The sequence below is a fragment of the Sphaeramia orbicularis genome, chromosome 21, assembly GCF_902148855.1.
Source record: "Sphaeramia orbicularis chromosome 21, fSphaOr1.1, whole genome shotgun sequence".
NCBI classification, from domain to species: Eukaryota; Metazoa; Chordata; class Actinopteri; order Kurtiformes; family Apogonidae; genus Sphaeramia; species Sphaeramia orbicularis.
In genome coordinates, this window is record NC_043977.1 from 25,084,335 (window position 1) to 25,098,649 (window position 14,315).

At 37.5% G+C, this 14,315-nt stretch overlaps 1 protein-coding gene across 1 annotated transcript in view; it reads left to right on the forward strand.

Annotated features, from left to right (window-relative positions):
• The first annotated feature begins 11,550 nt into the window (after positions 1–11,550).
• The window catches only part of anos1 (anosmin 1), a 46,072-nt gene continuing 43,307 nt past the window's right edge, over positions 11,551–14,315 (forward strand). Inside the window, exon 1 of the mRNA XM_030125285.1 lies at positions 11,551–11,811. Coding sequence (XP_029981145.1) covers positions 11,620–11,811 — 192 coding nt within the window. The 5' untranslated portion in view covers positions 11,551–11,619. The remainder of the gene's footprint in view (positions 11,812–14,315) is intronic.

Consider the following 14,315-nt stretch of genomic DNA (forward strand, 5'->3'; position numbering starts at 1 on the left):
ACTACAAAGAGGTAAACAAATGCTAACAGCACAGTTTCAAATTCGCACACAGATTTTATTTTATAATATTTTTAAGCTTTATTAATTAACTACACCCTTAAAATAAAGCTGACTGCCTCATATATTAAGTAGTTAGCACCATAAATGACACACTTTGATAATAAAAAAAAAAAATCGCCCTTTAAGTGCGTTGTTATGTGATATTTTTTGTTTTATTGAAAGAACTAAGCAGAGTCTCATAAGCTACAGTCTAAGCATGTTGCCTATCTGGCCTCTGAGCCGCCTCCCCTCCCCCACACACTCCTCTATTTTTCGCCTGCCTGGTCACACAGCGGTTGATTAATTCTCCTTTCGCCTTGCTCAGTCATTCAGATTTGGAAAGTAAATAACAAGTTGACATCATTACGGCTCTACACTGGTGTGACACATTCCTTTGGTTACCGTAAAGTTTGCACTAGTTGCGCAGAAAATATTCTTTACTGAAACCAAAGCCTCAATTGCAATGTGTGTCATGTGCATTATGATGTACAGTACAATACATTTAGCCATTTAACTTTTTTGGTTTTGAAAGATTATCATGCATCATACCTTATTAGTATCCTATATCATTATATTTTCTTCCCCACAGCAGTCAGTTTAATGGACAGTGAACACTCTCCCTTAATGTCCACAATTGCACACAAAAAACATTGCACTATAAACATGTCTTTATATATAGTTTCTTTTTTTTAATTTTATTTTTCTTGTTTTTTTTTTTTTTTTTATCTTGTATTTATAATTAACTAGAGGGATACACTGCTCTACAATTTCTTAGAAAATATCTGCTTCAGACATTAAATGTGCAAAATCTTACATACTTTAATAAGATGAATCAGAAAACAAATTACAAAAGTGGTGGTTAGCTCATGTTTTCAGTATAGTTGATAGTGTGTTACTACACATATATGTTGGTTTATGTACATTTATACAATGGATTTATAAATGTTCCACTACAAAGAACCAGAAAAGTGACTGTATTGTAATGTGCAGACACTGTTCTGAGGCGGATGTGGTAACTCTGAGACAAACACTCCTTTTGAATAAAACTCATTCTCTCATTAATTCTCAGAATTTCGCATTTTGGCCCAAGACTGTATCTTAGAAACTACAACCAACTAGTGCTTTTGATTTAATTTTTCTTTATTAGTGACTCAAATTTGGTAAAGTTTAATTACTTTTATTCTGGAAGTATTTTACTTGTAGACCAGTGATATCAAAGAATTCCCTGGATGTGTTTACATACGTGGCAAATAAAAATGGTTCTGATACATTACAATATATGCATAACTGGAATATACAGGAAATATGTGAGCAACATTTCTGTCTTTCCTTTATTTAGGATCCCCATTAGATGTACCATAGCTACAGCTATTCTTCCTTGGGTCCTTAGAATAATCTTTACAACTAATCAATGCAAATAACATACAATATAATCATACAAAACAATTTTTCACATACAACATAACATGAAAGAAAATAAATAGCAGACAAGATACAGATACAACAGCTCCTTTAGGTCAGTATAGTATATACAGTACATATATTCAATTAGCCCAAGTATCAATCATTTATGGTCAATAGATCCTTCTTGACTAACTTTTTGAATTTCGTTTTGCAGTTTTCTTGTGTGATGTGGTCCCATAATTTGTTCCATTCTTGCATAGCTCTATATATTACCATTCGTTTCATTGAGCTTGTTCCTGATTTGGGTAGTGTAAAATTACCTCTGGTCGCCTGCCTGGTTGCATAGCTATGTCTATCTGAACTAAAAGAAACATTTTTGTACGAGATGGATGTTTTTTTTGTTATAATAATATTTCTAAAGAAAACCAGTCGTGAATTAAGTAATCTTTTTTTAAAAGAGAGCCAGTTCAAGTGGTTATGCATGGCAATATTAACATTAATAACAAAAAGAGAAGAGTTTTTATTATTTGATTATTATATATTTGGACATACAAGGCACACCAATATTGAACCTCTGCATTTAACCCATCACTAGCTGAAATTGCAGGAACACACTACGCATGGCACACTAGGAGCAGTGGGCTGCCATGCCAGGGGGGTTAAGTACCTTCCTCAAGGGCTCAAGCTGCTTCTCCAACCTTTTAGGCCACCGTTTCCTCTGTGGCCTATCAATATATATTTCTTTTTATGTTATATGAGATCATCTGGAAAAAAAAAAGAATAAAAGAAAGCCCACTCTGTGTTGTTCAAGATGCATTAAATCCAAATGAATACAATAAATTTTGTGTTGCAATGCTGTGCACATACGTCTTGTTTTATATAATAAAACATGCATGCTCATTGCAACACTACCTAGCCAGACTTTTGCACATTTAGTGTATTGTAGTGAGTAATGCAAATGTGTATTTTTATAGTTAACTTGGACAAGAGGAAGAATAGCTGCTGTTAGGCAAAAGCTAATGGAAATCTGAAGCAAACTGTTTTTACAGTGTCACACAAATTATGCTTTAATCGCTTCCAGAAATGTTTTGCCCAGGATCACACAGGGTTTAGTAGAATAAATATAATACAATAGTAGCTATTGAAAGACTGTTAGCTATAGCTATAGGGGAAACAGAAACAGTGCTGCCTGTTTTTTTTTTTTCTGGGATTCATTGCAGTGTTTATTGGCCCTTCATAAAATGTAAACAGGTCTTTCTTCTGCTCCTCTACAGCAGTAACAGTGTGCAACACAATTTACTGTTAGTTTTCATCAACAAACTGGCTCAAGGCACAACACAGAGTTGAACAACTCAAAGACACATGAGCAAAAAGCCTGAGTTTTACATATCGAAGCTTTAAAACTGTTTTTGCAGGCCACTGTTTTCCCACGATATCCAATATTTCCCTGTATTTTCTTTCACTATTTTATTTGAAACGCAGTCATCTCGAGAGGAAGACATGTTCACAAATGCTAAACTAATATAGCATTTTGAGACAAAGACAATGAATATAAATACATTCAGTTCACAGAGGACATGGGGATGTCAGTGGCTGATGTGCAGATTGTGCAGGACCATATGCTGCAGAGACATTCCTGCCAGAGCTCTTCTCTTGATCCATTTTTGATGAAAGCAGATAAATGGATATATGAGCTCAGCACACTATCCTGTCAAATAAAAATTTCCTCAGTCCTCATTTTCTGAAAGCAAACTGTTGAATAGATTACAGAGAAAAGTCGACACATTTTGTCAAAATAAATAAATAAATAAACAAAAAATCCGCTCCATTCATACATCTGGTCCTTGATAAGATTCTGACCATCTGCACTATAAATCATGCCTAATGCTTCTACAGTAGTCTGTTGGGTTTCACTGTAAGGTTATTTCCAAAATACATGGCCATTATAATAATTCCATACATGTAATGCCCATATTTTCTAAATCACAAACCAGTGGGGTTTTTTTTAGTTAATGTATTTAACACACCATTTTGTCAAATCAGTAGCAAATTCTTGTAAAAGCCCTGCAAATCATAAAACGCACTGTATATGTCAAATTTGCTTTTAAACTGTACTAGAGTGATTGAAAAAGCCCAAATTTAGCAGTGTGGTTGAACTGTAAGATAGTGATACATAATAATAATTTAATGCATGATAATTTAGTTAACAGTGTCTTGAAATAACACTATTCTGTTATATTGCTGTGTTTTTGTATATGTGTTTATCTCAGTGCTGCTGACCTTGTTATGCACACATTTGAGAACAAAAAAATAAATATTGCGAAACTTAAAATCGGACTGCTCGGTTGTATCTTTAACTGTTTTACATTGCAATAAAGAGTGTACTATATTATGACTTCACCCAGAGCCAAACACTTTTTTTTTACAGAAATAACCATAATTTAAGATTAGAAATTGTTGTTCAGTTGCAGAGCGCTCTGCTTGATGTAGGACACATTACTCAAAGAGCTAAAAAAAGAGGGAGAAAGATGCTTTTAAAATCAGTAACTACGCTGGTTTTAAAAACAGTTTAAGCTCCAGGGACTTAAAACTAAGTCCCCACAGACAAACACTAGTAGTGATGTTGTAAACTCAGCCTGCTTTGTGTTGTTGTTAAATCCCAAACCATGTCTCAGCTTAGACCATTTGTCTTTCTTTGTATTGCATCAGCCCTGTGGCATTTAAAAACTACCAGGGCACCATTTGACCAAGCAAATCCTCAAAGCTAGAGAAAATGCGCCTTGCTCGCTTACTGTTTAATGTATAAATTCTCAAAAATCTTTTCAGTCATCTCTAATCTCTCCATGCTGCCTTCTGCCCTTTTTTGCACTTCTATTACATGGTGTATGGTAGAAGCTCTTCCTGCCATAGAGCTGGAGCTGACCTCCTAACAAAGAACAGGTTCAATCTGGCTCCCCTCCCCCAACCCGGGAAGCTGATGAGGGTCACATGACCTTTCTAGACAGCACTGAGGAGCAATGGTAATATGTAAGGGTGGGGGAAGGGTGCTGTAAGTCACACGACTCTTGTTATGTCGTTATTAGGCCAGGGAAGCGCGGGGAAAGCTTAGTCTCCGGCTGGGGAATATCCAGTTGGGTATCTATTCCTTTTTATGCTTTGGTGTCCATTGACATATTGGATTTACTTCTCTAAGCCCTACTGCTGTATTTACACTGTGAAGAGAATAGGAGCATGGGGGCCTGGGCCTCAGAGCTGTCTGGAAGAAAAGGCTTCAGTATCTCTATGTGTGTGTGTGTGTGTGTGTGTGTGTGTTTGTGTGTGTCTGTTTGTCTGCACGTATGAGCTTGTGCCATTAGAGAAAGAGAGAGAGCCTTCCTTGTATACACACTGTACAACACCTCCCCCACTGTCTTCCTCCCCTCCCCCGCTTCAACCATCTACACTGGCTAGAGATGCAGAAGGCTTTCTGTGGTACGCTGTTATGTCATAGTCTCCAGACCCATTTTTTTCCCCAGACAAAACAAACCAGAATACGCAGACAAGATCTCTGATTTCACATTTGAATATTTGTATCCCCAATCAGAAAATTAAAAAAGACAAAGAAGAGTACAGCATAGCTAAATATGTTCTTTAAATGCTACTTTTTCATTGTGTCATGTTCATTTTCCAAACAACAAAGTGTGTAGAGAAGCGTGTTGCTTCAGGAAGCTGCATTCTTCCCCCCACTTTAATCAAATTCCTTTGGCAGAACTGGGGGAGGAAAAGAAGGCGGGAAAAAGCAGACAGATGTCAGAGATTCAAGGGTCGGGCACAGAGGTCAAGGGTTGGTGACCTGGGCATAGCCCCCTTCCCTTTCCTCCCCCTCCCAGCACAATGACTGTCAATGACTTTACAATGCCTTTTTACAGTGACATTTAAATCTTCCGACTAAATGTCTCTAAAAGGTAATATTGCTTTGGAGCGTCACTGTTTCTTTTCTTCTGAATGTATTGTTTTTAGCTATTTAATGCTATAATTCAGTCAATCTGGACAAACAATACTGAACACAATCAGAGTATTCATATGTAAGCACATGTGATGGAGAAAAGCATGATTTTATTGTAGATTTGCTTTGTATCATATCCTTTCATATCAAGAGCTGCCTCCATCTCCTAAATTTCACTAACGATGAAATCTCTTGTGATACTTATTAATACTGGTGTCGAGTTCCTTCATATTAACTCCAAATTGACTTGCTGTTTTTGTCATGTTTTGATGTATGTTTTGACCTAGTTAAAATAGATCTATAAAAAATCATTCTTTAAAATATAGGGCAGGGTTGAGATGGTGTTCAGCTTTCAACCCGAGGCCATTTTAAAGCATTCCTACTGTATTATTTCTAGCTGGGAGCTGACACTGTATTGTTAGCTCAGAGACTGGGGGGATGGGCATGTCTGCTGTGCACTGGATCACTGGTTTCAGCCTCCTGCTTTGTCATAGCAACATAATGCTGTGTAATGGGCTTTCACTCAGCTAGACACCTAATACAGCATTGTGACATGTCACTCTGCATAATCACACTCCTGACCTAAATGTTTAAGAGATGGCTTCTTTTTTTGTTGTTGTTCTTTCTGTAACTCAGCACTGTTGAAGCACCAAAGAGAAAAAAAAAGAAAGAAGAGAAGAAGATTTACATATGGAGGAGAAGGAACAGATTACACAACTGATAGAAAAGAACAAACTGTATTATCATGCATCCTGATTAAAGCCACTCATATGGTGATGGCAAGCACCTCATTATCTGATATGCAAAACACAAGAAATCAGATTCAACATTTCCTTACCAAATTAGGTTGTAATACATGAATTAATCTTACTAGGATCTAAGAGTTGCATATAACGTACAAATATTTCAATGTGTGAGTATATGTGCATGCCTATGTACTGTATGTGTGGGTGTCTGTGTGTGTGACTGGGCAAAGACCAAGGAAAGATTACATTGAATCTCAAAATGTGTTCTCTTTTCCATTATATATGATAATTGTTTGCTTCAGATGAGAGAATAAAATCCCCCTGATAAATTCTTCATTGTTGGGTATTCATTCTGGATCATCTCCTGGAAAAATACTTTGAGGGAGAGAAAGAGTGAGGTGTCAAAGGCTTGTCTGGACTCATATTATATCTGTGGACACATTGCCATCTAGTGGCTAAAGAGAGACATACTACCAGCTGATGAGGGTTGGGACCTCCCTCATTTGGAGAATTCTGTCTCCATACATGAGTGCCAGTTTCACAGGTCTTTGTCTATTTATTCTAGACCTATCTGATGTGAAAATAAACACCAGCCCACCTTACAAAAAGGTACAGTTAATATCATCTGGCCTGATAACAACCACCGAGGGATATTCAGCTATCAGTCAACCATCACTGTCCAAACTGAGACCAAAATGTAACTTTAGCTCAGAGTGTGGGTGGTTTATATGCGAAAAACAGCTTGTACTGGACTATCATCCTGCAGCATTTCATAGCGCTGCATTGTTTTGGGAGTTGGTGAAAGAAGGAAAATGTTTCATGCAGGCATCTAGAACCCCTCCATGTTAAGTAGGTTTTTCCAACCTCATATACAAGACTAATATTTTCACAGGGAATGTTTCTTGTAGACACATGAGCAGTTAATAGACTTGAAATTATGAATTGACAAAGAAGTTTCTGTATAAGAAAGAGTAAAGTTTTTTTTTTTTTTTTTTTTTTCTCAGGGACACAAATCCATAATCCATTCTATGATCTGACCAATGTACAGACACGTACACATTAAAATGAAGTAGTTCAAAAAAGACAAATCTGGATATAAAAACAAATTTCCTTATGATATTTCTGAAATAATCCCAAGAATCAGACAGATATTGAGTGTTCCTGTTAGACATGATTATTAAGTAGCTATGTGTTGACATGGGTAAGGTTTTGATGTCAATGTTTAGATTAGACAGAGACAGAAATGATGCTTCCCAAAACTCAGGACTGATATTAAATCATAGCCTCTTCATATCAAACAATGATAAATATAGGTATAGTCCCTCAGTTTAGACTGCCATGTGAGGGTCTGATCTCATCACAGCCTAATTAGCAACAGGCAAAGATGATTTATGGTGATATATTCTTAAAACAATACTGATATTCTCAAAAATTTTGCATATACTGCACCATGATGACTATGTTCCCATTTGTTCTGTGAGTCTATTGTACTAAAACATATGGTAACAACACCTCCACGTGATTCACAGTTTAATTCTAAGATAAACATGGTATTTTTAGAATTCCTCAGTCTTAGTTCATTAAAATGCATTCAAACCCCCAAATTAATATGGCACATCCGGTTCATCCAACTGAAGTTATTCATGTTGCAGTGCTGCCTCCCATTGAACTAATCTCCTCCTTTGTTTGCTGTAGTGTTCACAACAAAAGCCAGTTGTCTCCTCAGATCCGGATGGTTTCTCATCAAAGGTGTGAACTATAAGTCCACCTGCACCTTTAAGGATCAAAGATACTCAAGTGTTTGATCGCCATGCATGTTCTTTCTCAGGAATATGCAGGCTGAAAACTGATACTAGTGTGTTATCTCTTGAGATGCCTTTTGTCAGATCATGTGACAGAGAAACCCACATTTTTGCAGCTCTGTTGTAGTCGGTCCCTCGTCATACCAGCATATCCCGTCAAAAGAAAGCACAAAGAGGACACAATGTAACCAGCGGTGCTTTTGAACAAATACAGAGATTAGTAATAATATGATGATTGCATGAAAACAAAAAATGAATACATTATGTAGTTTGCTGTTTAGCACTGAACCTGGGTATTTTATGTTATGATTTGGAATATTTTGCTAATATTAAGAGATCAGAGAGTTGTTCAGATTAAAAAAAAAAAAAAAAAAAACAGAAAAAGCTTTAAAGCACCTACTGGAAGTTTCCAAGCTGATCCATTGTCGGTAAGCTTGCAGACAAATAACCATCAAAGGAAAAACACAAGGGAAAAAAGAAATCCATAGAGTACTTGAGGCTTTGTCATGTACATATTTTATCAGACTGTGCAGGTCTGTTTACATAGGTGAACATTGTTCTTCTAGGCTCATTGTAATAATAGGTGAATGCAGTGACGTGGGCCAGATATGAAATGGAATCCCTCCTCAGGTCAGACAAACATGCCCTTTCTAAAGAGCTCTTCAGCGTGTGTTCACAAGTGGGAGAGGTTTTTCCCAGTCAATGAAAGCATGGCGTCGAATGGATACGTGTCCCACAGGCTGCAGGAGACATCAGGACCGCACACAGACAGTGTGTTTCCTTCACTGCTCACTATAAAACCCCCCCACCACACATGGCTGTAATAAGCCAACAAATTAAGCCATTATGCTGTTTTTAAGGTACACAGACATCCGCGTTTAAATATTTTAAGAGTGGCAAGGGATCTCTCACTGCAAGTTCCATTGTATGTCTGAGACCACCAGGGAAATGAACACACATCCGTCTTATCATTAGAGCATCATGAGATGGTTGGTATGATACATAGTCATACTTTTATAAATGTACAGCAGGCTGGTGCCCATGTTATTGTTCTTCATTTACTCCCACTAAGCATTTATGAATGAGCATTTATGAATAACAGGATTTTTTTTATGAGGTGATCCCTGTAATTGTTAAAGATAGCGCCTGTTGTTCAGGATGTACTCAAATGGGCATTTCATCATTTCAGTGGAGAAACATGGGCTGAACTATTTGGCACAAACCATAATTGGCCCGAGGCAAAATGGCGACCTAAGCCAAGTCTAATGATGGTGTGTAAGTGTGTTTTACTCTCATTTTGTATAGAGTTTAAGAGCAACACCTATAAAACTTCATTATGCTGCTGCTGTAATAGTGTTCAGGGAAGTACTCCATGAGCTGACAAAAGCAGGAGTGTCTTGTAAACCCTTGAGGGAACTTTCTAATTAAACACTCACTCTTTAATGCTAATAAATAGCGAGGATTTCGAGCTTTTCCTACATGTCATATTTTCTCCATACCTTAGGCTAGAAAATCATGCCAGAAGTTGGGAGTCCATCTTAAGGAATTTAGTCAGGATGGTTTTAATAGTTTTCCATGTAGAATTGTTTTTCCAAGCTACTGTTAAATGGAGAGGCGTGAGCTAAAGGAAAAGGGCTTCCCTGGGATGTTGGCAAGCTTCACCCAGACCATATGTGATGGTTTGATGCAAAAACCTGTCTACCCCACATTTCTGATGAGTTGTGTCATCAGTAGATGGTAGCAGGTTTGACTCCGTTGCTTAAACAAATAAACAATCACTTATTGTCTTTTATCAATTTTGATTATAATGATGCAGTGTGTAATAATAAAGACACAAGTCGATACAGTGTAATATACTGTATATATATATATAGATATACTAATTTACTGTAGGGGTGGAATAATTGAGAAAATCTAGATTGATACCAATGCTAGTGTATAAAATAACAATTTGGCTGATAACTGAAGCCAGCAGTGTTTATCTGTGATTAGTTTTAGGCTTTTGTTGTCATTTGTTACTTTAAAACTGTGTTGTTGTAAAAATGTTTTCACGTTCTAATCATGGAATCTTTGAATGATGTCAAACTCAACCACCGCATGTATAAAACAACCATTATTGTAACACAACAGATAAATATCAGCCTCTGCTGTTGGTGAAATGACTCTATTATTTGCACGTAGCCAATACTAGTAATATATGTGATGTGAAACATGTAAGTACAAACTACTTATGAAACCTTTTAGAAATATTAACAGTTTGTGTTATATTCTCATATAAACACAGGCACACATGTCTCTCTGTTTTTTCATATAGCCTATGTTATAAACTTATTCCGAGGATGTATGTATGTAAAAATGTTACTACAGGTATATTTGGACCCATCTTGGATTTGCACAGTTGTCCTTTTTACTCTACATGATTGTTTTTTTTATCCTCGCACTATTGTTCTGTTCACTATTAAGTCTCACAGTATTTGCACAGTTATGTAAAAAAAAAAAAAAAAAAAAGTGCCATCCTTGTTTACCATACACTTTTGACTTTTATTTTATATTCTTATCCATTCTATAGTATATGAAAGCTAATGTTAAGTGAGAGTCAAGCCGTGGCGGCAGCCGTGACCTAGAAGGTTGGAGAATCAGCTTGTGACCAAAAAGTCCCCAGTCCAATTCCCTGGACTGGCAGCAAAATCATTGGCTGATGTGCCCTTGAGCTGGGCACTTAATCCCCCAATCCCCCTATTTTACAATGTATGGTGTTTCAGCAAGTGATGAAATAAATGCAGAGTGGATTTCAGTGTATTGTATGTAGGTATGTAAAATATACTGACAAATAAAGATTCTTCATCTTAGTAAACCTTATATGATCACACTTGATTTTATGACATGATAGCACACTTCCATATGCATTAAAGGAGCATAATGAACAAATAAGGCAAACTTTTTTCTTGATGGCTAATACTTCTTGTAAATAATTGACCTGACACTACTTGTGATGTTATTTTAGAGACAGACAGTTTAGATTAGATTAGATTAGATTAGATTAGATTAGATTAGATAAAAATGTATTAATTGACATCCCAGTTACAGCACAACATTGTATGTACAAATATAAGAAGAATCAGAAGATAAAAAAGAAATGAGAAAATAATAATAACAATGATAACTCTAATAAAAGAGCAGAAACAACTGCACAACTGCATATTGGAGATACAAGCAGTAATAAATTACAATACTAGAAATAAGTAATGATAATAACAATAATAGAAATGGCAATAAAAGTAATTAAAGCAAGAATAATAACAGTAGTTAAAACAACAATATCAATAAAATCAATAGTAACAATGAGTACAGCAGTAGCAATGATAAAGTAATAATAGTATAGATCATTCCAAAGTAACTTATGATCACATGTTCATTCATCATGTGTGTTCTTCCACGCTGAGGACAGTGCAGGACAATGCAGTAGTCTACCTGCTTACCACTCCGCGGACCTGTCACTCAACGCGGGCTCCTCCAATCACAGGGCACATGAGATCCGTGGCTCCTCCCCAGTGTATAATTGAAGTTTCTTTAGTTTCTCCGGCGGAGCCCTCACGCAGTATTGTCCGATCCGTGGAGGGATTAAATACACAACGGCGGGACCATGTTTTTGAGGAACCTGAGCGCGTGTGTGACCCTGTGTTTGTGGATTACGGCGTTAACGACCCCGAGAAGTGTGTCTGCAAGGAAACAGGACGACTCTTTCTTCACTGCCAGCATTTACCGAGCAAGATGCGCTTCGAGGTGCCTCAGTCTGCACATCACTCGCATCTCTGCTTTTTTCAAGCACTCTCAGGTACGAGCATGTGGCCACGGACACTCCAACTTACCTTAGTTGGAAGCAAGAAATAAAAATCAGTGTTCTTTCATTTGATTCATCCATATGATCCAGAAACCTGTTCCTTATGAGTCGGTTGTGAATAAACAGGAGCAGGTTACTAATGCTGCTGAAAATACTTCCACACTTCTGTTTTTTTTTTTTTTTTTTTTTTTTTTGTGTGTGTGTGTTTGTGTGATGTTACAGAAAAAGACGCAAAACAAGCCAAGTGTCACCAAATTAAAACACCAGTTGCAAATCCACGCGTGGCTGAGTTGCTTGCAAAGTTGTCACAATCAGCACGCGTGTCTGTGGAGTGGCTTCAAAATACATTTACAATTAACAGCATTTACATTAGCACCAGTTTCCATTCATCCTTATATGATTTATAGCAAATGAGATTCGTTTGTGGGAGAACAAATGTCATGACTGAAACAGCCGTGATTCTATAAAGCGCCTGTTCTTTTTTTTTTTTTTTTTTAATGAACTGAGTTGCACGTTTATTAAGGTGTCTGCTCTTCCATGTGAGAGGATCCGCTGTATTTTCTGCTCAGAGCAAGATTTTTTTTTTCCACACTTTCATGCAATTCAGACTGTGTTGCAGCTCCTCTAAATTAGCTCTATTCGTGCTTGATTGGGTCTGTGGTCTCACAAGTTGTTTTTTACCCTTCACTGGACACACTGTTCTCTCTCAGGATTATGAGTGGTCACTGATCCCCCTCTTCTTTCTGCTCCTTTTTCCACAGCTATCTATCTGTCTGTCTATGTCGTGACAGGCTTTATGCTCCCACTATTTGCATTTGCAAGGGGTTATTTTCTCAGAGTGCATTAATGAATCTCTAATTGTCAAAAAACAACATTGTGCAGCAAAGTGAATTTGTAATTAGGTCCATGAATCAGCATAGAGTGCAGTGCTTGTTTTTTTTTTTTTTTTTTTGTCACCAATTAACTTAACTTATTGATCCAATGCATGGTTTCATGGCAAGTCCATGGGGGATAGAGACCTACTACAGTTTATTCAAGCTATTTTATTAAGAGATAACTAACACCGACAGGGAAGGATGAAGGTTATTAACTAGAATTAACTCTTCTCTGGAAAATAACATAACAGTGTGTGTCTACAGGTTGAACAGTGGTGTGTCAAATGCAAATTGGCAAGTAGAAGACTCAAATGGTGCTTGTGTATTGCTGCCCCAGGTTTTAAAGTTGGGGCATTAAATCAGTCACCAGCTGACTGAAAAGTCTTACCTCTAATGAACAGCAAATAGTCTGTATAATTGACTGCAGAGCCTCAGTGTCGGAGCCAGACACATTCAGTGAGGAGAAAATGAGTGGGAGGTATTTGTCGAAAGAGAGGAGCATTTTTGTGGTTAGCGATAAGCAAGGTTGCTTGAGCAAGCCGGTGGCCCTAAGAATAGAAGGCAAATGTTGATAATCTGGAAGGACTGTCTTATGCACTGTGTTCTCAACAGGCCTTTCATGTGAAAATGGGGGGTCTGGTCAGCTGCAAAAACATATGGCTCCCCCCGCCGCCATCACCCTCAACCCCCTGGCCCTGCCAATAAATGCCAGCATCACACCTCAAAGACATGCAGGATACACACTGAGCTACTGATATTGCTCCACGAGGTCACCTTCCTGCTAACTGCTGGCGCCCAATTGTAGTAAATGTGATAAGCTCTAATGTACTGTTGCCACAACACTGGAGCATGCTCAGTCAGCACAACCTACAGGTGGATCTGCTTCCTCTGCCAGATCTTATTACAGCAGCCGACAGCAGCTCGGTGCTCCACTCCAATGATTGAGACGGCAGACCTCTTAATTCAACTCGGACATCCTTCAGGGGTCATTTAATACGAGATAGAAAAAACCAGGACATACAAGCCTTTCCATTTTATGGAAATTAAATGCCTCATCTCTACGTCCAAGTGGGGACTCCTGTGTACTATTTCAGAATATTTTATTGTTTCTACTGAATATCAGGCAGTTAATGTATTCTGCTCCTGCTTTTGGTACTTGTACAATGGACAATTTGTCCCTCTAACACATTTTGCAGCTTGAAATTAAAAATCTGCTTTTTATATCAGCTTGAATTGGATCTGTCAGCTGAATAATGGATACTTGGAGAATTTAGAATGTGGATATGTTAGGAACACCCACGCGTCTATCCTTTTTATGTGGCTGAATCTGAGGACTTTGTTTTAATTGTCACAACTATGAATTAGTGTGAAATGGAAACAACCATGGAATTGCGGAGTTGGAAAACCCATGGGTAGTCCATTGGTTGTCAGATTTATTGCAACTGTAGATTTATTGATGTAATAGTATTTCCAAATACAGATTTATTGACATTTTACTTCACTTTTGGGGAACTTGTCACCCCAGTACAATAGACAGAGGGGAACACCCAACCATAAATATTAGCCTTGGTTACTTTAAAATATTAAGAGTGAACTGGGTGCCCTGTGCAATAATGTATTCTG